This window comes from Mustelus asterias, chromosome 20, assembly GCF_964213995.1.
Source record: "Mustelus asterias chromosome 20, sMusAst1.hap1.1, whole genome shotgun sequence".
Lineage (NCBI taxonomy): Eukaryota > Metazoa > Chordata > Chondrichthyes > Carcharhiniformes > Triakidae > Mustelus > Mustelus asterias.
In genome coordinates, this window is record NC_135820.1 from 59,861,542 (window position 1) to 59,882,523 (window position 20,982).

General features: G+C 46.4%; 1 protein-coding gene across 2 annotated transcripts in view; it reads right to left on the reverse strand.

Moving 5' to 3' along the window:
• Nucleotides 1-20,982, reverse strand: part of ptprt (protein tyrosine phosphatase receptor type T) — a 999,403-nt gene that overhangs the window by 136,127 nt on the left and 842,294 nt on the right. Inside the window, exons 16-17 of one of the 2 annotated variants that reach the window (XM_078236147.1) lie at nucleotides 14,267-14,289; nucleotides 7,373-7,382 (exon numbers count right to left, since the gene is read on the reverse strand). The exons of the other annotated variant lie outside the window; for it this stretch is intronic. Of the exons in view, the coding sequence (XP_078092273.1) occupies nucleotides 7,373-7,382; nucleotides 14,267-14,289 (33 nt within the window). The remainder of the gene's footprint in view (nucleotides 1-7,372; nucleotides 7,383-14,266; nucleotides 14,290-20,982) is intronic. 2 annotated transcript variants of the gene reach the window in all.

Here is a 20,982-nt window from a genome sequence, read left to right on the forward strand (position 1 = left end):
TTCCCCGACCAGCGAGAAATCAGGACGTTCACCTTTACGTCTATATAAGCAAGGTGCACCTGAACAGCTTCGCTTCCTCCATGACTCTCAGGTGAGTAGACATTGCTTTGGCCTTCATGCGGACGGCTCACAACTTGACACATATCGGAGGACAAGCTGGGTGAAAGCTGGACAGAGGAGGCAAGCTAAGGGTGGATGTTGGCGGGGTTGGGGGGGGGAGGAGGGGGGGGGGGGTGATGGAAAGAGTGTCCGGGGAATGGGGCATTCTAGGACGAGAGGCCATAGTCTTAGGATAAGAGGTAGCAAATTTAAAACAGAGTTGAGGAGAAACTACTTCTCCCAAAGGGTTGTGAATCTGTGGAATTCGCTACCCCAAAGTGCAGTGGATGCTGGGACAATGAGTAAATTTAAGGAGGAGTTAGACAGATTTTTAATTGGTAATGGGTTGAAGGGTCATGGGGAGAATGCAGGAAAATGGGGATGAGGGGCATATCAGCCATGATCGAATGGCAGAGCAGACTCGATGGGGTGAATGGCCTAATTCTGCTCGTAAATCTTATGAGCTTCTGAACGAAGAGGCTCTCTGGGGAAATAGAGGAGGCTGTGAGGGAATGTGAGGGTGCAGCAATGCAGGATGGAAAGGAGGGCATTTTGTGTTGAGTCTGGGTGTTCTATGGCTGGGTGAGAGGGGGTACGGTTTACGGCAAGGACTTTTGGAGAGAGATGGCCTGAGAAGGCAGGGTTGGTGCTGGCGATGGTGAGGGTCCTGGGTATTGAACTGAGGGTATGGAGCAGAGGAGGGAGCCGTCACAATTAGAGGGGAAAGTAGGATGCTTTGAGTGGCAAATCCAGGGTGATTGTCACAGGTTTCACAGAGGAGGTCACGGTACTGGGTTACATCGGTGCTATGGCCAATGGGAGGAATCAGGGTCAGAGTGGGCAATGGCTCGGTAATGTTTGTAGGATCTAAAGGGTGGTCAGGCTTTTGGAGCTGGATGATAATATAATCCAGGGAAACGGAGGGAGGTTCAGAGGAGAGAGGAATGGTAATATCTGATGAATCAAGGTTGATGGGGGGAAGTTGGTGGGTGACAGGGAGAGTAGAAAGTAAGTCTGAAAACTAACATGCACCTTTCTTCCAGTAACAATGCAGTTGATTTAAATATGCGATACCTAGAAGTGGGAAGAAGGTCTTTTCGGGTGGGTTGGGATCAAGGTCAGCATAAATGGCTGACTCAAAGGACAACCTAATAATCATGAGGCACTTGGACGTTAACCATGCCCAGTCATCGGTGGCACAGTGGTTAGCACTGCTGCCTCACAGCGCCAGGGACCCGGGTTCAATTCCCAGCTTGGGTGACTGCCTTTGTGGAGTCAGCATGTTCTCCCCGTGTCTGCGTGGGTTTCCTCTGGGTGCTCCGATTTCCTCCCACAGTCCGAAAGATGTGCTGATTAGGTGCATTGGCCAAGCTAAATTCTCCCTCAGTGTACCCGAGCAGGCGCTGGAGTGTGGCGGCTAGGGGATTTTGACAGTAACCCCATTGCAGTGATAATGTAAGCCTACTTGAGAATAATAAACAAACTTTAACTTTATAAAGCCCATATGGCAGCAGGTTTGTTCCTGAGTCACGGGTTTCATAACATGGAGATCGCAGCAAGGTCTGGAGCTGCCATTATTCTGTGTCATTTGCCATCTGCAGGCGTCAGAGGCAGGGATGGAGGGAGAGAGGTGGGTGGGTGTCTCAAATGGGCACGGCTGGTGGGCAGCAACGAACTCCCAACTCCAAACCTCTCTCCTCCTGAGTGAATGGTCATGCCTGACAAGGGCTCATCTGTTTAGTCTTTCTATGCTGCCAAGGCAATGTCTCTCTATAAAGTCTCTGGGGTAGTGGGGACAAGCAGAGTAGTGTCAAAGGGAGGCTTCTTGCATATATTGGGTCAGAGTAATATCACCATGTTCGGTCACGGATGAATGTGGGGAGCACCCATCTCTGGTCCTCCAGGATGTTCTTCACCTGGAAGGGTGGGGTGGGGATGCCATGTTGAAACAGAGGTCAGGCACTATGCTTGGCAGTGGCTAGATGGCTCTGAGATGGAGGAAAACCTGTAAGGAATATGCTCACTAGATTTATTACTTCATCTCATAGAGACGTAGATGATGCAGGATCCAAGCAACCCTGCCCTTTTAAGGGCTGTCATCCAGATGAGGAGAAGGCAGGTACATTGCAGGTTTTCACAGGCCCTGGAGAAGCAACAGTCTGAGCTACAAGAGGCAGTCACATCTCAAGAAGGTCAGGATGCTAACGAACAGGGTCCATTATAGGGTCCATTGTGAGCCATGGCACAAACATGGGTGGATCACAGACGGTGGGGTTATGTACAATGTTGGAGGCATTGTTGAACTGAGGGTATGGAACAGAGGAGGGAGCTGTCACAATTAGAGGGGGAAGCGGGATGCTTTGGGTGGCAAATCCAGGGTGATTGTCAGGTAGGTGAAGGTTTCACAGGGGAGGTCACAGTACTGGGTTACGTTGGTGCTATGGCTGATGGGAGGAATCAGGATCAGAGTGGGCAATGGCTCGGTAATGTTTGTAGGCTCTAAGGGGTGGTAAGGCTTTTTGGAGGTGGATGATAATAGAATCCAGGGGAACGGGGGGAGGTTAAAAGGCAATGTTGGAGGTGCTTTTAGATGTCTCAGAATGTGGGCGCACACATCTGTCACCTTCTACATGATGGTCTGAAGTCACAAGGACATGGGTGGCATGGCGGCACAGTGGTTAGCACTGCTGCCTCACAGCGTCAGGGGTCTGGGTTCAATTCCGGCCTCGGGTGACTGTCTATGTGGAGTTTGCACATTCTCCCTGTGTCTGCGTGGGTTTCCTCCGGTTTCCTCTAACAGTACAAAGATGTGTTGGTTAGGTGGATTAGCCATGGTAAATGCACAAGATTATGGGGATACGTCTGGATGAACCTGTTGTAAATCTCATGATGGGGGAGGATCTGGCGAGAGGGGGGGGGGCTTTAATTAGATTCAAATTTATTTAAATGAATGGAAATCTCATGATGGGGAGGATCTGGCGAGGGGGTGGGAGAGCTTTAATTAGATTTAAATTTATTTAAATTAATGGAAATCGGCCATTACATCTCCGGTGAGATTTGTGATTTCCGGGTTTCGCCAGATCCTGAGCCCCTGCCGGCAATCTCGTGGGTGCCGAGAGCGGGTTCAAGATCCCGCCCATTAACTGTTTCTCTCTCCATTGATGCTGCCAGACCTGCTGAGTTTTTCCAACATTTCCTGTTTCCATTCCATCATCCGCAGTATTTTACTTTTATTTTAGCATGAAATATTAATGGGAATTTGTCAATTATAATAATTTTTAAAAAGCAAAGTCCAATTACTTTGCTTTGCGAACGATATAAACTCCACTCCAATCTCTATGGTAACTATTTTGTGACAAATTACCATTTCACACTGGAATGAGTAAAGGGTGTCCAATGTGTCAGACTATTCCCCTCATATTCCAAGCACACACAACACCAGTGTGGATATTGTTTAATTTTACTAGAAATTAACTTGAAATTAAGATACAAGTTTAAGTGAGTACTGACATAACAATATAATTCAATTATTTTTTCTTTGAAAATTGTCATCCAATTTAAAATAATTTTGCTGTTCTCCTCCATAGACATTTCCTTAACACGCAGAGCGGAACTTTCCTGTCCCGCCTACCACAGGAGTCATAGCAGGCCGGGGGTGGGTGGGGGGAGGGGGTGGAGGGGGAAACCATGAAAAGGTCTGTTGGCCTTGGGCGGGATTTTCCAGTCTTGGGTAGAGCATGGCCAGAAGATCCCACCCATATCTTTAGAAAGTCTTGTCCAAGGTAACACCTGAGTCAACCTAAAATTCAGTAAATTTTCAGTCAACAATGCTTTTGTTCTGCTGATGTTCATTAGGGACAAAGAACAAATAACAATACAGCACAGGAACAGGCTCTTCGGCCCACCAAGCCTACGCTGATACGTGGTTTCTTTCCCCTTATTCGTCTCCCGTTTATGTGTCTGTCAAGATACACCTTGAACGTTGCTAACGTGCTTGCTTCTACCACGTCCACTGGCAGTGCATTCCAGGCACCCACCACTCTCTGTGTGAAAAACCTTCCCTGCACGTCTCCCCTCAACTTGCCACCTCTCACCTTCAACCTGTGCCCTCTTGTTGTCGACCCTTGCACCCTGGGAAAAAGCCTCTGGCTAATTCAAAGTTTAATGGCTGCGATTTGCAGCTTTTAAAATATTCTTCATACCGTGACGAGATTAATTTGTGGTGGCACGGGAAGGACGCCAGCAACTGATCTTAAGTGACACTGCTGGACAAAACTATAATTTTAATATTTAATCAACTTTTGGTACTGTGGATAAAAACATGTGTAATTATGGGATCTGGGAAAGAGAATTGTGACCTCAATTTACAAGCTAATCTTTCTATGTCCGTAAACAAATCTAAATACCATCTGTTATCATTTATTGTTCAAGTCATTCATAAGCCCTATTGATGCTATCAATGAGAGATAAATATGTACATACCTGACCACCCATTGAATAATGCAAACTTTATGAATTCTGATCTTCAAACTGTTCCCAGTGTCACAAGTTCGGTTGAAAGCCAGTAAAATCTAACATCAATTTGCATTTATATTGCACCTTAATGCAGGAAAATATCCCAAAGGGCTTCACAGGGGTGTCATAAAACAAAGTCTAACACTGGGCCGCATCAGGAGATATAGGACAGATGATGATAAGCTTGGACAAAGGAAAGGTTTTAATTAACGTCTTAAAGGAGGAGAGAGATAGCGAGGCAGAGAGATTTATAAAGGTTGCATCTGACCTCCTTTACCTGCTGTCAACCCTCACATGTTCACCAGCTATAAGTGATGCAAAAATATATGATAGCTTCTGCTTCTGCTGTTACATGGAATTGGAGTTTGTCAAACAGAGGCTGTATGTAGATACAACGGCCGGGATTCACTTTTCAGGGTGGATCACACTGAGTCACTCTGCATTGCACAGAGTGTTGGAGATTCCTTCAGGTAAGTACGTCCAAAAAACAGGCAGGAAATATTCCTGTTTTCCTGCCCGTTGGGCACTTAGTTTTGTTTTGAGAGAATCCTGGCTGACATGTACCAATAAGGACCATGGTTCCACTCCATCTGAGCGTATAGTTTCATCCTTACTGCACCAAGAGCCCTCAAACTTGGAAATTAAACTGGTTTGTGTACCTGGAACATGTTGGAGAAATAATTAACTACCAAGTCCGAGAAAAGGGCAGATTTTAAGAAATGGTAAAGGGATTTGTTAACCAGCTCACTGAATTGGAGATGAGAACAAATGAAAATAATCACCAATCTATTTGTGGAAGCTAAGTAGCTAAATAGAATACAAGAGCAGGAATGTACTTCTGAGGCTGTATAAGGCTCTGGTCAGACCTCATTTGGAGTACTGTGAGCAGTTTTGGGCTCCATATCTAAGGAAGGATGTGGGGCCTTGGAAAGAGTCCAGAGGAAGTTCACAAGAATGATCCCTGGAATGAAGAGCTTGTCGTATGAGGAACGGTTGAGGACTCTGGGACTGTACTCATAGAAATCATAGAAACTCTACAGTGCAGAAAGAGGCCGTTCGGCCCATTGAGTCTGCACCGACCACAATCCCACCCAGGCCCTACTCCCATATCCCTACATATTTACCCACTAATCCCTCTAACCTACGCATCCCGGGTCACTAAGGGGTAATTTAGCATGGCCAATTAACCTAACCCGCACATCTTTGGACTGTGGGAGGAAACCGGAGCACCCGGAGGCAACCCACGCAGACATGGGGAGAATGTGCAAACTCCACACAGACAGTGACCCAAGCTGGGAATTGAACCCAGGTCCCTGGAGCTGTGAAGCAACAGTGCTAACCACTGTGCTACCGTGCCGCCCCACTGTGCTACCGTGCCGCCCGTTGGAGTTTAGAAGGATGAGGGGGGATCTTATTGAAACTTACAGGATGCTCCAAGGCCTGGATAGAATGGACGTGGAGAGGATGTTTCCACGAGTAGGAAAAACTAGAACCAGAGGGCACAACTTCAGGCTAAAGGGACGATCCTTTAAAACAGAGATGAAGAGGAATTTCTTTAGCCAGAGAGTGGTGAATCTGTGGAACTCTTTGCCGCAGAAGGCTGTGGAGGCCGGGTCATTGAGTGTCTTTAAGAGAGGGATAGATAGGTTCTTGATTAATAAGGGGGTCAGGGGTTATGGGGAAAAGGCAGGAGAACGGGGATGAGAAGAATATTAGCTATGATTGAATGGCGGAGCAGACTCAGTGGGCTGAGTGGCCTAATTCTGCTCCTATGTCTTATGGTCTTATGGTCTTAAATGAAACTTATTCTGGGCATAATTATACTTAAAGTAAAGATTGCCACCTCCCAGCCCATCATATGACAACTGGTGTCAAAAACATTATGTGGAGATGCCGGCGTTGGACTGGGGTGAACTCAGTAAGAGTTTTAACAACACCAGGTTAAAGCCCAACAGGTTTATTTGGTAGCAATGGTGTAATGGTATTTGCTACCAAATAAACCTGTTGGACTTTAACCTGGTGTTGTTAAAACCTCTTACTGTGTCAAAAACATCGCCATGACGTTTACTCTTAATTTACAAAAACATTGCAACGTTCTCCGCAGAGGAGAAAAACAACCTACAGCTGATTGGATGATTGAAAACATCGCTTTTGAAAAGGTGTTCAAAAGACTGGGAATTAAGGAGCAAGATGGCTTTCGATCAAGAAAGGGAATTCTAGAGGTTAAGGCTAAGACAGTTCAAAGCTTTGCCACCAATGATGGAATGCGGGTAGGGAAGGAAGCTTACTCAAAAAGCTGGTTCTGAGGGAGTGGGGGGGGCACAGGAAGAGTTTGCTGAGATAGGATAGGGCGAAGACTTGGAAGGATTTGTAGAATTTTGAAAACGATGGGAGGAGTCTTAACCCTCAAAAATATGTGGATTTGGGGCAGGTGTGAAGTAAAGGTTAGTCTGAAATGTTCCTATCCTATCTACTTCCTCCTTTAAGGGAGGCAATCAATCAATGCAACTGTATGATGAGGGGTTAATTATTTAAATATTATCATGAAGCTATATGCCTCAGAATTAACCATTTAAAATCTAATCCTGGCCGGCCATATTTCCCAGGCCTTGGGAAATCTGTCAACTGAAGGGATGCAAGGACTGCTGGATCCAAGAGGTAAGTGCATTTTTGCCTACTTATGTACCTACTTCACTCACCTAACTATCATTTACATTGGCTATCTTTAAGTGAGCTGCAAACCACAACAGGTCCCAACTGAAATCATTCTCTCCATTAACACCCAGAGAACTATCACAAGCTCCACTTATCTCCATGACGATGTAGCCTGCTCTGGGATGTTCTCAAACCGATCTTCAGGTTAATCATCACTCATTTACAATTTAGCTTTTGATTTGATGAAGTAAACAGCTTTCACAACATTTCAAGGTTCGCGAAATGCTTTTAAAACCAATTTAAAATTTTAAAGTTTATCTATTAGTATCATAAGTCGGCTTACATTAACACTGCAATGAAGTTACTGTGAAAATTCCCAAGTAGCTACACTCCAGTGTCTGTTCGTGTAAACTGAGGGAGAATTTAGCATGGCTGATGCACCTAACCAGCACGTCTTTGGGACAGTGGGAGGAAAGCGGTGCACCCGGAGGAAACCCACGCAGATATGTGGAGAACGTGTAGACTCCGCACAGACAGTGACCCAAGCTGGGAATCAAGTGTTAACCACCGTGCACTGTGCGGGGCCCTAATTTACAAAACGAAAGCATCCATCTGGACTCTTGTTTACAAGGATTTGAGACATTGCATCTCCAGTTCTTCAGTTCAGTAAGCCCATCTGCTGTTCCATAGCTCTATCTCTTCTATGCTGACTTCATTAAACAAACATGGGTCACCTTTTGAACTGCCATTTCTTTAGATGTTCTGGCAATTTCCAAAGCCCAGCATTTTAATTAAGTTACCATCAGCACTTTAATCTTCTCAGGATTAAAATTTACTTCAAAAATATTAACACGGACCATTAGCTAGATATCTGCAAGACTGTCTGACACATGATGCTCCTGGTAATGCTGGAGACTATTCTATTTTCCATCGTTAATAGTGCTCAGCATGAAGAGAGGAAGATTTATGAGGATAAATGTTCAGTGGCAGCTATGTTCTCAGGCTGTATGGGTCACAGTGATCAGGCGACCACACTATAGTGGCACGGGACTCTTTGGGCCCGATTTTACCGTCGTGTTGTGCCCATTTTCAGGCGTGAAAAGTTGGTAAAGTTGGGCGTGAAGTGAGTAGCGCAATCCACGCCCGCCTCTGCGCCGGTTCCCCCTTTACCAAGGCCTGAAAATGGCCGCGATCAGGACCATGCCCAAAATGGGCACGATGGCCATTTAAATGTATTTGCATGCATTTAAATTGACTTAATGGGCTGCACGTTCAACCTTACCGGCACTTCCCCCTTTACCATCGCATTTGCCCATCCAGAATCGGCGCAAAACAGACAGGCTCCACAAAAGTCTGATTCGGGCGCTCCAGTTAGTGAGGAGGTGAGTGCCGAGCGTCCGACGGCTCTCTGCTTCAGATCAGTGATGGGGGAAGGGGGGGATCCGCTGCCACTCTGCCTGTGACCATTGAGAGGGAAGGGAGGGCCCGCTGCCACTCTGCCTGAGATCAGTGAGGGGGAAAGGGGGGTTCCGCTGCCTTTCTGCCTGAGATTGGTAGGGGGGAGGGGGGGGGGGAGCTCGCGATCGGTCTGGGTGGCAGAGGGGATGGGGGATAAGGGGGTCAGTAATACTGTGGGGGTGAGGCAATGTCTGTGGGGGCCAGGGGGAGGCATTATCCGGCCCAGAAGCGATGTGTCGGGGAGCCGCTTTCTATTTTCTTTCTGCGAATGCGCGGTTGAAGGCGCCGATCGGAGCTGCAGGATTTCGGGCGCGTTAAGCCCCGCCCACAGGCCTCTGCAGTGCGATTCAGAATTGCTGATATTTTTTCAGGCAGAGTGCGTATGGGGACGCCTGAGAACGGGTCTAAAAGTCGGATCTGAAACACTCCCAGTTTCAAGTCCGCCCAGCGCTTAGAATCAAAATGGTAAAATAGGGCCCTTTGAATGAGAGTAAGGAGACTGGACAATTACCAAAGAATGTGTTCGAACAGATAATCTGTTGTTGTAAAATATGTTTGTTTTTGTGTCGATAAATGGAAGGAGTTAGTCAAGAAAACTGAATTTTGCCTTGGTGCTGCTTTACGACTTTTGGATTTAATGGTCGGGTTTACAGACAGAAAAAAGTGATGACTGGAATTATCTGGATATTAGAAGCGATGTATGACCCATTGGAGACAGAGGCAGTGGAACAGGCCAATTAAATGCATATGAAACATTTTATACAGAACAGAGTCCACTGCTGGTTTTATATAACAGTTTAAAACTATTGATGGGAAATGGGAAATTACAAAAATTTTCTGCGCCAATTGCAATTTTCCATTAAGTTAAATGAATGATTATAAGGTAATTTGCCATGCAAACTCATCCCTCTGATATATGCTGCCTTCAGATCAGAGACGTTAGTCAGAAAATTACCCCCTTTACTGTGTCTAAATTAGCACATTGTTGTCAAGACTGAACTTAACCTAACTTCACACAAATTTCCTTCCCATGCCCGCAATTTTTCGAGATGGGAAAGGTGTTTTGTAGATCCAAAGTAGTCTTCAACTTTTTTTTAACATTAATAAGCTGAAATGTGTTGAAATGTCTCTTGTAATTTCTAATCTTGAATTGGAACGTAGCTGAGTTTCAGACATGCACCTTCACTGTGCAAGGTTGGTTGCTCATTGGCAATGCAATACCAGAAAATTTCCACCCCAAATGTCAAGATTTTGCAAATCCTTCAGGGCCATCCACAATCACAGCTTTAGTTTTATGAAAGGCAGGAGTAAAAAAAAAAGGCTATACGCTGACATGAGTTGGGAAAACTGTTTCCTGCATACGAATTGCTGGAAATTGGTGTTCATCTGGTTCTCATGGGATATGTACTCAACATACATAACTACAGTTCCAACAGCATATTGCTTAGCACTCCACAACATGCAGAGAATGCCAAGCACCACATTCCCAGACTGTAGGTTAGTTTATTGACTCTTGAAATTCATATTACCGTAGACTTAGAAAGGGCTCCCGGCAACTTCGACAAAGATTTTGCTACATTTCTCCATCCACTATTTTAGTGGGAAGCATTAATTAATTTAAAATGAAATGGATTGGTGCCTATATTAAAAAAAAGGAGAGGATGTGTCAAGCATTTGTCTGTAAATGTTTCCGGCAGCTTTATTTTAAGCCAAACCTTGTGCCCAGCAGCAAATAAATGCTAATTAGTGTCAATACAACAAGATGGAATTAAGATTAATTCCTAATTATGATGCATTAATAGGGCAGAAATAGGTCGTACTTTATGGGCGGCACAGTAGCACAGTGGTTAGCACTGTTGCCTCACAGTGCCAGGGACCGGGGTTCGATTCCCGGTTTGGGTCACTGTCTGAGTGGAGTTTGCACGTTCTCCCTGTGTCTGCGTGCGTTTCCTTCAGATGCTCCGGTTTCCTCCCACAGTCCGAAAGATGTGCTGGTTAGGTGCATTGGCCATGCTAAATTCTCCCTCAGTGTCCCCGAACAGGCGCCGGACTGTGACGACTAGGGGATTTTCACAGTACCTTCATTGCAGTGTTAGTGTAAGCCTTACTTGTGACTAATAAATAAACTAAACTTATTCATATTAACCAGAGGGTCATCATTTCATGAACAGTTAACAATGCTGGTTTAGATATATATTCTCTTATACTGTACTTTAGAAGTAGTACATCGTAATGCAGTGCCAATTTAATTGAATGGCAAATTTTCTCGACATATATATATAAAATTTTTGCTACTAATGTGATGCTTTTAGGTCACAAGTCATTGGATCAGTGAAGGGGATGTTGGTAAAGACTTATATCAAAACAATTAAACATGAATAAATGTAAACCATTTCTAAGATCAAATCTTTTTAAGCGCTTCTATTAAGATGATAATCATGCCCTAAGACGATATGATTGCAAATTATCAGTGCGAGTAGTGATCCTCCATTAATTTCTACGTTAATTATCATAACTATTAAGAATGAACCTCAAAAGACACTGATCTTATTATGTTGGTAACTGGAAAAGTCAGGCTTAATTTGCAAGAGCAATTTCAATAAAGAGCTGAATGGGATTTAGAGTATCTTTGCAAAACTGTTTCCAGACAGCAGCAAGAACTAATTTAAATCTGTTAATAAGCACTGTTGTATATCAGGTTGGGTTTAAAATGTTTTGGTCTTGGGTTTATTGTTTGCCATTTTGAAGTAGACAAACAACGTATCAGTCACACCAGTCGCAATTTAAATATATTTTTGTTAATATTGTATTACGGTCCGTTGCTCATGTATGGGATTATTATAGCTATGGAGTTCTGCAACCTTCTGATAAAGCTGTCAATCAGACATTATTCTTCTGGAAGTCAGTGCAGCAATAACAGCAGCGTAAAAAAAGTGAAACATTCCAAATTGTGGCATTAAAATGATAGCTCAGAGGGTAAATACATTTTATGGTGTGGCATTCAGCCAATTGTCCTGTATTGTTACTGTTCTGAAGAGTTCCGAAGAGGAGTCAAAACTTTATCTCTGTTGTTCTCTGCACAGATGCTACCAGGCTTGTTGAATTTTTATTTTGGATCCCCAGTATCCAGAGTAATTTGCTTCCATTTGATTAATTATCCCTGTGCTGTTATCTGATACATTCTTAGTGAGAAGGGGTTGTGGAATGGCAGAGTGGGGTGGGCGGTGGGAGGGGGGGGGGGGGGGGGGGTGGGCGGGGGGGAGGGGGGCTGGTAGTGTGGTGGGGCAGAGGTAGTGTAAGTGATCTCTTCCACAGAGTCTCATTGAGGGACAGCAGCAGTTCAGTAATATTCAGTACTATAAGGCTATAATGGGGAAAAATTTGGGATTGCGATTCATTTTGTGATTATCCACCCAAATTGAGGAACCCAATGATGTGCAACTTTTAGGCTTCTTATATTGAGACAAGTGCCAGGGCAAAGGATTTCAGGACTGCCATATTCCAATATGATCCACGACCTTCAATAGAGTGGTACTCAAATTAGTAGAAAAATTACAAAGTGGAAAGATGTCCTCGGGAGGCACAGGGCAGAATTTTCCCAAGTGGGCAAAGGTTGGTAGCGGGCTGGAAAAGCAGCGTTGGCACCAATGACAGCTTTCTCTGCCGTTTCATCCTGGTCTCTATTTGAACCCACCCTGCCAGCAGCTTAGTTATTTGAAGATCAGGGTGCCATTTCTAAAGGCCGTCCCATGCACAAAAATGCCAGGGGCAGTGCCTGGTTAGTACCAGGGGGTCAGTGCCCGGGCTGCCCCTTCTCCCCCCGAGTGATGCATTCACCTGACCTGCTCTGGGAGGTCTGTTCATCACATAACCTGATAAGAGAAGTTAATGGATAGAAATTATGGGACCGATTCTCCCAAAAAAATCCTAAATGCTAAATTGGCGGGAGAAATAGTGTAATTCATGACTGCTTTTTCAATGGGACTTCAGACTCGAATCTCCCACACTCTGTGCAATGCAGAGGTCACAATCGTGAATATCATTAAAAGCTCGGGGGTTGTGGGGGGGGGGAACCTATTCACACTGGAGGTTGACAGTTCCGGGCCTCTGCGCGTGTCAGCCTGGGAACGCTGCAGTGCTTTTCCCCCAGCCCCCATGGCCTGATCGCAGCCCCCACAAGCATTCCCAGGCCAGTTCCGACCCTCCCCCATTCCAGAGTGCCCCGAACTCCAGCACCCGCCCCCACCCCGACAATAGTGAATCTCTCCCACCCTGGCAGACCACCCACATGCAAGGCAGACCACCCCTGCCTGGGAGACAGACTCCGCCTGGCAGACCACCCCCCCCCCCAGCCCGCCCGATCGCTGGCCTCCCTCCAATCCTGACCGATCCCCCCATGCAGAATGGTAGCGGGACCCCTCACCCCCATCGGTCTCCCCTCGGCCTCGCCCCCCAACCTTGCCCCTTGGCACTTCCCTGAGGCTCTGCCCCCTTGGCACTGCCCAATGCCCAGTGGCCAATACCAAGTGGGCACAGGCTGGCACTGCCAGGGCACCCATGCCCAGTGGGTCACATCCCCCTGCCTCCTGACCCTTGGGGGGGGGGGGGGGGTCCCCAATTGCCCCCCCTTCACTCTAACGGGGTCTCCTGTTAGTTCCCCGAAAGTAGGGAGTTACTCTAAATCCCGCCAGGGTGAAATACTCCTGGCGGGGTGGGAGATGCTATCGGGCTCGGAGAATTCAGTCCCAGGCCGGATAATCACATTTAAATTATATTAAAAATAGATTAAAATCATTTACCTGGTCTTCCCGCTGGTTTCATGCATGGTCCCGACCGTGCCTGCTTTCCAGCGGTCGGAGACACGCATGCGTCGGGAACGCATGCGCGAATCCCACAAATCGGTGCACGTGCGCATCTCTCAACCCAAACCACCAAAAACTTAGCGGGTCAGAATGGGAGAATCATCCCCCATGTTCCTGACATTGGCTGTCGGGATTCCTGTTATGTCATGGGGAGAGGGGGAGAGGGGGGGGGGGGGGGGGGCGGGGGCGGGGCAAGGACAATAGCGTCATGTTTTTATGTCAGCACGAAACACGATTTGGGCCTCTCATGAGAGTTTCCGCTCTCATTGCCAAATACAATGCTGACCCTTTATTAAACATATTCATACCTTGCATTGTCAATGTGAACTCTCGTTTGTTTTCTGGCCTTGTGGAAAATTCACTTGTATCCTCAATTATGTCACAAAGCAAATACAATAGCAAGATCAAGAATAGCAATATCCTTATTAAGATCATTGTGATTCATGGGGTGGGATTTTCCAGTTGTGCTCGCCCCAAGACCAGAAAATCCCACCCGAGGTCAGTGGACATTTGCATGGTCCGCTGACCTCTACGATGGGTGGGATGGGAAAATTCCACCCATAGTCTCAAAGCTTGTGTTTTTTTTCCCCAGACAGACCTTAATTGAAAAGGGAACCCAAAAGAGAAAATGCGATAAGAACCTGACCCTCCCAGTTTCCAATTAAACTAAGGCAAACTAAGGACTGCGGAGAGATTGAAACTGGTTGAAACAAAGTAAAAAGGACGTAGAGTCATCAGAGCTCAGATGTGGATTCCAGTGGTGCAGTTCAGGCAGATCAAGGAAGGAGGAGGCTTGATCCAGAAGCTAAGAACAAGCAAATTTACAGTTGTTGCAGCTGTTTCTATTACCTGAAGATACGATTGGTGGAGTTATGCCGTCCAGACTACTGTAAGCAGAGTTGAGGAGATTTGGCAGACGCGTGCCATTTTTGGTGAAGATTGTGCCCGTGGAGTTAGTTGGGGATCAGGCAAATCCTAGAAGAGGAGCTGAAATCCTTCATGAGGAAGACAAAGTGTTGACTGGGATTGATGACACATTTACTGAGTGGACTGCTGTGCCAATTTGTTAGAGATGTCTTAGTATTATCTGCCATTTTATATGTAATTTATAGTTTCTAATCAACCACAATTTGTTTGTTAATTCCTGTTTAACTTAGTTGATTCTGGGATTTTAAACTACAACTGGTGTACCAAGATATTATTTGCTTGACTGGTGTGTAGTAAAAATTCTTTTGTTCTGTGGTGTAATTCTTTCAATAAATAATCAGGATGTTGGATTTCTTCCTTTATAACAAAATACGTTACTATTCTGCACCGAGATCATAACACCATGAGCATTTTTTAAAATGACAACTAAGGTAGAACTGTGTGTAGATTAGAAAAGGAACTTCTAAAAGTTTCTTATATTCATATTTAGTTTTGATTTAAATCAGCAGATGAAGCTTTGTTTGATGAAGATGATTCAACAGTTCTGGTGTAAGATTAGACAGGGATGAAGGTCACACTTATTTAGTGAATACAGCAGTAATGGCGGTGGGGGTGAGTTGGCGAGAAGACGAGTGTGTGCATCGGTTTAACACATAGAATCGTAACATCATAGAGTGGTTGCGGTATAGAAGGTGGCCATTTTGTCTGTGTTGGCCCTCTGCAGAAGTAATTTACTAAGTGCCACTGCTCCTGCCTTTTCCCTTCAGCCATGCAAATGGTTCCTTTTCAGATATCAATCTAATTCCCTTTTGAAAGCTTCAGTTGAGTCTGACTCCACCATGCTCTCAGGCAGTGCATTCCCGAGCATAACCACTTGCTGCTTGATCAAGATTTTCCTCATGTCACCATTGCTTCTTCTGCCAATTACCTTCAACCAATGTCCGCTGGTTCTCAATCCTTCCACCAATGGAAACCGCTTCTCCCTATCTACTTTGAGCAGACCCCTCGTGATTTTGAATATTTCCATGAAACATCCTCTCAACTTTCTGTCCTTCAAGTAACTCAGTGCCAACTGCTCCAATCCATCTACATTTCCAAAGTTCCTCATTCTTGGCATCAGTCTCTTGAACCTTTGCTGGACTCTCTCTAACACCTTCACATCCTTCTAAAAGTGTGCCAAAAACACCCATTAATGACATCGCTTTGTTTTCTGTCACTTGGCCAATTTCATATCCATGCAATTGTCCCTTTTATTCCATGAGATCTAACTTTGCTCACAGATCTGTTGTGCAGAACTTCATCAAATGGATTTTGGAAGTTCATGTACACAACATGAATCGCATTACCTTCATCAACCCTTCCTGTTACCTCCTCAAAATAATTAAGTTACTTAAACATGATTTGCCCTGAGCAGAGCTTTCCGGAATTAACCCACATTTACCCAAGTGACAACAAATGTGAATGTGTTTCTAAAATCTTCCCCACCACTGAGGGTAAACTGACTGTTCTGTAGTTGCTTGGCTTGTCTTCACATCCTTTGTTGAACAAGGGTGTATCTGGTACCACTGCTGGGTCTAAGGGAAATTGGAAAATTATGGTCAGTGCCTCCCCAATTCCATTCTCACTTCCCTCATTATCCTTGGATGAATCTCATCTGGTCCAGGTGCCTTATCAATTTTAAGCACTGACAACCTATCCAGTATTTCCTGCTTATTAATTTTAATTGAACCCTTCAAGTGTCTGAACTACCTCCTCTTTCATCATGATCTAGACAGCATCTTCTTTCCTGATAAAGTATTCATTCAATACCTCAGTCATGCCCCCTGTCTCCATGTATGAATCCTCTTTTAGGTCCCTAATTAGTTGCACTCTTCCTCTTACCCTTCCTTTTTACTATTTATATGCCAATCGAAGACTTTTGGATTCCCTTTGTGTTCGCTGCCTGGCTCTTCTCATGTCCTCTCTTTGTGTCTCTTATTTACTATTTCAATCCCCCCAACGTTCTATAATTGGCTTGGTTTGCCATTGTATTATTCCCCTGACATCTGTCACAATCACACATTTCTTGTTTCAATATTTTGCCATCCAGTATGAGGGTTCAATCCCCGTTCCAGCTGAGGTAGACTCAGGACCTGCCTCCTCTCTCTACCTGTTATGAAAATAGTCACTCTTTGCTGTGGTTTGGAACTAATTGTCAAGGACCTGTGCAATAATGTTTAAGGGGAATGTTTAAAAATTCAGCGTTATTCCACAGGTAGTTGGCATGTTTGGAGGAAATGCAGCTCAGAGGCTGGGAAAGCAGGATAATTACTCATTTTAGCCTCGCAAGTAGTTATGTTAAGTCGAGTTAATGGACTTTTGTTCACTTAAGTTCCCCTGGAATTTCTGATGAGTGATTGACAAGGTCATGTGATGATGTGGTTTATGTGCAGTCCTGGGTCTGGAGCAGAAAGAAAAAAGGTTTTGCAAAAGGCAGTTAGTTTGCAGCTGAAGCCTGGTTGAAATTAGAAGGATTTTGCAGCTATCTGGAACTTTATCTCTCTCTGAAAGCACCAAGACTGTTAACAAATCTTAAATCAAGTGTGCCTGCTTTTGCTAACTATTTATTTAAAAATGAACATGAATGGGGTTTATTTGGAACTGGACCAACCATAAGCTCGAAAGTAAAGTTGCTTCCTTTCATTTTTAAACATTGTTCAACTGTTAATGGTTAAGCTGCTTCATTTTGTTGGCGTTATATTTAAACTGAGTGATGAATAAAGCTTGTTTTGATAAAAGATCCCTAATTTACCAATAGAATTACTTCTGGAGTGAAGTATCCTCTCTTCACATTTATACCAAAATAGAAAAATTGTAGGTGTTGAGTCTGATGGCCTATTGGGCGGCATGTTGGCACCGTGGTTAGCACTGTTGCCTCACAGCGCCAGGGACCAGGGCTCAATTCCGGCCTAAGGTAACTGTCCTTGTGGAGTTTGCACATTCTCTCTGTGTCTGTGTGGATTTCCTCCCATTGTCCAAAGGTGTGCAGATTAGGTGGATTGGCCATGCTAAATTGCCCCTTTAGTGTCCAAAGATGTGTAGGTTCGGAGGATTAGCCATGATAACTGTGCGGGGTAGGGCAGGGAAGCGATGGGCCTGGGGAAGATGATTTTTCAGAGAGTCGGTGCAGACCTGATGGGCCGAATGGCCTCCTTCTGCATTGCAGGGATTCTGCAATTCTAATGTAACATAGAGTTCTGGGCCAGGACCCTAACATCTGCCTTTACACAGCAAACTTAAGAAGAAGGAAACAGCAATAATGTAACCAGTTACTGCACAGTTTTGTGTGAGCTTGTAATCCTTTTGTTGGACGTGTTATGAGGAGCATAGGTTAACTGAGAAATGATCCACTAATATATCAAATTCCAAGCTCCATGCTGAGAGGCCAAGGGGACAAAGTAAATGCATCAATTAAAATGTGGTTTTATACCAGTGAACTGTCAATCCAACTTAACGTCATTAATTTTTCTCTTTTCAACATTTATAAAATGCTGTATTATTATATATACATTAATTACATTTCCTGTGTGCAGCTCACTTCTGTCATCACACTTCAATGTGTAAAAAGCTTTAAAGAACAGAATGAGAGTCAGCCATTTCCTGATGGATATTCTGGCCTTGATAAAACCATCTCCACCCAAAGGCATGGACAAACAATTTACACCAGCCACAAAGCTACAGACACTTCTCTCAGTAAGTAATCTCCAGTTGACCACTATCCGACAGTGAGTGCCTGAGCACTGAACTGACAGAAATAGACTGAAATAAGCAGAGCTCCACCTTCACAATGAAGAGGCATGACCATATCTCAGACTGCCGGCTCCTCATAAGGAAACCCGTGCGAGATCAGCCTGTGCATTGGGCTGAAGGAAATACCAGAGATCCGGGCTGGAAAATTCCCAGCCCGCATTCGGCTGATCATTTAAAGGTCCGTTGAGCTCAGGCCGGAATTTCCAGTGTTGGGACGCGCATGGTCGGAAAATCCCACCCCTGATGTTGGCTGACTCAGAACTTTCTCTTTGTCGCTTGGCTTGTGAGTCACTCCTAAATCTGTGTTAGTAAGTCGTCGGACTTTGTAAATCAGCCATTCGTAAAGCAGTTCAATTCCACACATTAGATGCCCTTTCCTGAGGGCAGTTTGGAGATGGGGTGGCATTTAATCAGGTGGGAGGGTACCAGGTGAGGACTCCACTGCCTTTCAGCCTCTATGCCAATTAAGTCTGGGCTGGAAGGCCCGAGGACAGCCTTCTTGTCCCATTGTCAATTAATGCCCACTTAAGGGCCTCATCTGCCATCACTGGCTTCAATTACAGCTGAAAAACAAACACTGTTGGGGCTGCCTGCAGGATTCACGGGGGCCAAGGGGAGGGAGAGACATCATAACCTGAATAAACTTCCCCGTCAGCCCACCATGGAGCTCTCATGGCCTCCCCTCCCCACCACTGATTAGAGTCGGCACTTCTCTACCCCAAACCCCCCTCCAATCAGCGGCTCCTCTGCACAATCATCGGCCCCTTCACCCCACCCCACAGTCTGAGCCAGCAACCACCTCCACCGCTGCCGGCGCTCTCCCCACCCCTCACCTCATCTCCAGTGGCCAATGCCGGCAGCGCCAGCTCCTCTGTCTGTTCCCGGCCACTATCCCATCTAAATCTATCCCCCGCTCACAATGAGGCTTCCACTGGGGCCCGTCCCTTGGCACAGGCTGGCACTGCCAGGTTGGCACTACCAGGCTGGCATGGGCATGGTGCCAACCTGGCTGTTCCGATTTATGCCAATTTGGACCACTGTCTGGCCATGTCCCTCTCCCCTTTGCACCCCCGGGGAGACCCCCATGACAGATTCACTTCTGTGTGAGCCTGTGATAAACTGCGTTGACATGACATCATGCCTGTGCGGTGTCAGTATATGGCGGGGGGGGTTGTCAATGTCTGTCGAGGTCAGTAACATTTAAATACTTTCGAAATCATGTAAAGTAGGTTCATCACCATCATGCGCATGAACCTGATGATGTCGCCGGGGAGGGCTGAGGAAGATCCGAAAGTGCAAAGTCACCAGCGAGAACTGAGACTTCCAGATCTTGAGCTCCTGCTGTCATTCGCAGGGATGGCGAGCATGGGCTCAAGATCGCCCCCTATGCCCGTGTTAATAAAGCTTAGGACACTCTGGGCCCGATTTTACCATTGCGTCACGCCCGAAAACGGGCGCGAAAACGTGGTAAAGTCGGGTGTGAGGCCATTAACGTGATCCGCACCCGAATTCGCGCAGATTGCCACTTTACCGAAACCTGGGAATGGCAGCAATCCGCTTCGCGCCCAAAACGTGTGCAACGGTGATTTAAATGTATTTGCATGTATTTAAATTGAATTAATGAACTGCCCGCCCAACTTTATCAGCATTTCCCCCTTTACCACCACGTTTGCCCAATCCGGAACCGCACCGTAATGGACCTGCTAAAAAAAAGTCTGAGTTGGGTGCTCCAGCCCCGGAAGAGCGCGTTCCGAGCTTCCAATGGCTCTCTGACTCAGGTCAGTGGTCGGGGGGAGGAGGGTCAGAACATTCTCTGGTTGGAGGGGGGGAGTGAGGCCAGATCGTTGTCTGGTTGTTGGGGGAGGGGGAGGAGGCGGGTCAGGTGTATCTCTGGTGGGAAGGGGGGGGGGTGGGGAGTGCCAATTGTTGTCTGGTGGTGGGGGGGGGGGAAGGGCTGATCGCTCACTGGTGGGGGGAGGAGGCAGATGGACCTCTGGTGGTGGTGGGGGGGCAGATGGACCTCTGGTGGTGGTGGGGGGCAGATGGATCTCTGGTGGGGGGGGGGGCAGATGGATATCTGGTGGGGGCGCGGGGGGAGGCAGGGGGGTCCGCTGCCACTCTGCGGACGATCGGTGGGGGGGGGGGGGTACAGGGGTGGCGATCGGTCTGGGTAGCGGGGGTGGGGGTGGGTGGATAAGGGGGACAGCGATGAGTGTGGGTAGTGGGGTGGGTGGATAAGTGGGATAGTGATGTGTATGGGTAGTGGGGGGGGTGGATAAGGGAGACAGTGATGTATGTGGGTAGTGGGGGGGTGGATAAGGGGGACAGCGATGTTTGTGGGTAGTGGGGGGGGTGGATAAGGGGGACAGCGATGTTTGTGGGTAATGGGGGGGTGGATATGGGGGACAGTGATGTGTGTGGGTAGTGGGGGGGTGGATAAGGGGGACAGTGATGTGTGTGGGTAGTGGGGGGGGGATAAGGGGGACAGTGATGTGTGTGGGTAGTGGGGGGGGGGTTAGATAAGGGGGACAGTGATGTGTGTTGGTAGTGGGGGGAGTGGATAAGGGGGACAGTGATGTGTCTGGGTAGTGGGGGGGGGTGGATAAGGGGGACAGTGATGTGTGTGGGTAGTGGGGGGAGTGGATAAGGGGGACAGTGATGTGTGTGGGTAGTGGGG